General features: G+C 34.6%; 1 protein-coding gene across 1 annotated transcript; it reads right to left on the bottom strand.

Annotated features, from left to right (window-relative positions):
• Nucleotides 1–330: 330 nt before the first annotated feature.
• Nucleotides 331–2,075, bottom strand: LOC107613945 (RING-box protein 1a). Its single transcript, XM_016316145.3, has 5 exons — nt 1,846–2,075; nt 1,689–1,739; nt 1,510–1,569; nt 798–869; nt 331–696 (listed from the first exon to the last, which is right to left on the bottom strand). Exons 1-5 carry the CDS (start codon nt 1,973–1,975, stop codon nt 659–661), a joined length of 351 nt encoding a protein of 116 aa, XP_016171631.1. The 5' UTR covers nt 1,976–2,075; the 3' UTR covers nt 331–658.
• Between the last annotated feature and the right edge of the window lie 1,241 nt (nt 2,076–3,316).

The following is a 3,316-nucleotide window of genomic DNA, read 5'->3' as shown; positions in this document are numbered from 1 at the left end:
ACAAATCTAATTCAGTCCTTCTCTACACAGTTAAGCTGGGGCAAGATGAGTCAAGGTCAAGATTTCATTCCCCTATATTATATTATCATATGACAAAAGGGATAATTATTAACAAAAAGAAAAACAAAAGGGATAATTATTAACAAAAAGAAAAACAAAAGGGAAAAGAATACGATACTATTGTTGCACACACTTTACACAATTACAACTTACAACGCCATTTAGTCACCAACATTTTTTATCAGTTAAACATACACGTGGCATATCAACTGGAGATCATCATTAATCGTTAATACAGTTTCAGATAAGTAGGAAAATTATTCAGCTGGATATAGCAACTCACAATTCAATCTTGAAAGGGTGGAAAAGAAATTCTCAGTTAGCAAGGCAACAGATTGTATTGTAGATTGCAAAATACAAACAGGAAACACTGCCAAGATGAGCAAATCATCATGGAACACATTACTCAATATTAAAGTGAAACTTTACATGTTACTCTGTCTGTGTGGATCAAATTCTACTGGATAAGTTTTCTTCCAAAAGATAATTAGCAAGGCAAATATAATAGCCAGACAGGGATATAAATGTTTCCTTAGAAGGATCCACAACCGTCATCTCGCTCGTGGCAAGCAGCGAGTAGCTCGGCGGCACCAAAGTTCTAGTGGCCATATTTCTGAAACTCCCACTCGCTATTATCTATACCAGCAAATAAGACACCAAGGCAGTGAGAAGGTTACCAACTAATCTATTATAGGTTCAAACAGAAAAAGTGAGGTGAAATAAAACCAGATATGTACCTAGAGGGCAAACTTGACGGGTCTTGAGCCATCTGCTTATGCAATGGAAGTGAAAAGCATGGTTGCAAACTCCTGCATAAGATATCAGCCAAATCAAGCAACATTTTGCGTAATCCTGAACGGCCAAGCCAGACAGTAACAACAAGAGAAGAACATAAAACTAGAGAAAGGGCCAGTGAATATCCTTTATAATCCTGAATAAAGTACAACATATATCCAATTTCTCAAACAGAAACAAACCAAATGTTCTATCTACCTCTTGAAGAAATTACCAATGCACTATGTCCTATGCTAAACGAAAAGAATTAGGAACCACGATATTATTAAGTATCAATTAGTTAAGCAATCAAAAACATTCTAGTAATGCCAAAATCTTTACAGAGCAAATTATGGCTCTATAAATACATACTTTGACAAAACAAATTAAATCATGATCTATTATTTCCCTTGCTTTAAATGAAAAATATTGGCCCCATATGGTTTAAGTGAAAAGAATAGCTACAAGCACAGAACAGCATATCCCAAATAGCACAAGTTAGACCTTAGGGTTTGGAGTTGATCAAAAAGCCCCTAAAATTTCAGCTAACAATACTAACTCAGACACCCTATTTGACACAAAGTTCTAACCAATAATAAGCTTCACAGTGGCATGAACACCAAAACCGAACAAATTACTCAGAATAAAAATATATATTAGCACAGCATAACATACCCCACGCTACAGTGCATTCCTCGCTAGTGGCGCTAGCCTGATTAGCCTGGCACTCAATGCCTGAATTGTTCACAATCAAAATCCAAGAATCAAAACAAGAATTAATACGATTAATAATTATTTCAAACAGAAAATTATTATTCACAAAAGTAAAAACCAGCTGAAATCAAGGTGCTTACAGAGATCCATGATATGGTTCCGGCAAATAGCGCAGTTATCAACAACTATATCTGCATTCAACAAGAAAAACAAGTAAAAAAATAAAGATCGTGGAGGATAAGGAGAATTTTGAATAGAAGGGAAAAAAGAGAGAAAGAGAGAATTAGGGTTACAAACCCCAAGCCCAGAGAGCAACAGCGTTCCATTTCTTGATCTCGAAGCGCTTGGGCTTCTTGGAGGAAGGACCCGCGCTGCTGGAAGGCTCGCCGGCCGGAACCATTGGTACGTCGGAGTCCAGAGTTGCCATCGCTCTCTCTCTCTCTCTCTCTCGTTTCACGTTTCGAAATCTTGGAGCTTGATTTCTGAATGGAACGAAAGGGTTCGCACTTCTAAGCTCGTGAAGCGTGTCGTGCGAATCAGGGTCTTATTCTTTATGGCTTAAAGTGGGCTTTTTTTCCCCTTTTGGGCTTTCAAACACTGTTAAGCCCAAGAAGAAAAGTTTGGCTAACTCAATCCATGGGTAAATCCAAGACCCAAAAAAATCCATAAGTAAATATGGCTAGCAGCCTAGCACAGAGTTCTTAAGTGCTAAGGTAGCGTTTGGTGGGAGACAGAGACAGAAAGACTGAGACTGAGTACAGAGATTAAGAGACAAAGATTGAAATAAATCTCAATATTCTGTTTGGTACAAAGTGGGAGACAGAAATTGAAACAAGAATGAAATTCTAATTTAATTTGTGCAAAGGGTAAAATTGGAATTAATTAATTAAAATGAAGGTATTTTAGGTATAAAATGTTATTAAAGTTTCGGTCTCCATCTCTAAAAATTTTAGTCACATGTGTCCTCACTTTTTGGAGGTACTGAAATACTAAAAATTTGGGGACAGAGACAGAAATTTTAGCACCAGTCTCTGAATCAACAAACATGATACTGAGTCTCAGTCTCTCAGTCTCTATCTCAGTACCTCAAAACAAACGCTACTTAATAGATTAAGATCTTTAAAAAAAACACAATTTGAATCAGTCTATTAGTTAGTTCAATGGTCTGTTTAAGCAAATATTAGAAGTTTGAGTTCTATTTTGTGTATGCAATAATTCATTGTTCAGTGACAAATTTTAACATAAAGCTCAAATTCGTGAGAATTACTCATCGACTTGTTTAATTGGAAAATATCGTGAATTTTTTTTTTTAAAAAATAATAGCATAGTTAATTAGTCTCTAACAATAAAAAATTGACAAAATTGGCCTCTAATATTTTATAATATTAGATAAATTAGTTTTTAGTAAACATAAAGATAAATTAATTTCTCATCTTTTAAAAATTTAGACAATTTAATTACTTTATCATATTATGTATATGCTTTAGGAAAGAGAAAGTCTAGGGGGTAGCAACTTTTGTGTTTTGTGGTCAGCACTTAACCATCAAAAGAAAAGTGAGTGATCTCCCACTATTGGATTTAATCTCACACCATTAAAAATACTATTAATGGCCAATTGATGGTTACAAAACACAAAAGTTACGAGCCCCTAACACTCCTCTTTAAAAAAATAGAAGACTAATTTGTCATTTTTAAAAGAATATTAGAGTCCAATTTATCTTTTTATTCTTGAATTAATTTATTTAATATTCTAAAAGATCAAAGACTA

This window comes from Arachis ipaensis, chromosome B8 (genome assembly GCF_059453495.1).
Source record: "Arachis ipaensis isolate K30076 ecotype BB chromosome B8, ASM5945349v1, whole genome shotgun sequence".
Lineage (NCBI taxonomy): Eukaryota > Viridiplantae > Streptophyta > Magnoliopsida > Fabales > Fabaceae > Arachis > Arachis ipaensis.
This window is presented reverse-complemented; position numbering and strand designations above follow the sequence as displayed.

Bases quoted from the DNA above. Each gene is read 5' to 3' on its own strand.
- LOC107613945 (XM_016316145.3), bottom strand. From the start codon at position 1,975: ATGGCAACTCTGGACTCCGACGTACCAATGGTTCCGGCCGGCGAGCCT. The intron at 1,570-1,688 runs GTAAGCACCTTG...TGAACAATTCAG, and splicing joins GAACCATATCATGGATCTCT to GCATTGAGTGCCAGGCTAAT. The intron at 870-1,509 runs GTATGTTATGCT...TATCTTATGCAG, and splicing joins GGAATGCACTGTAGCGTGGG to GAGTTTGCAACCATGCTTTT.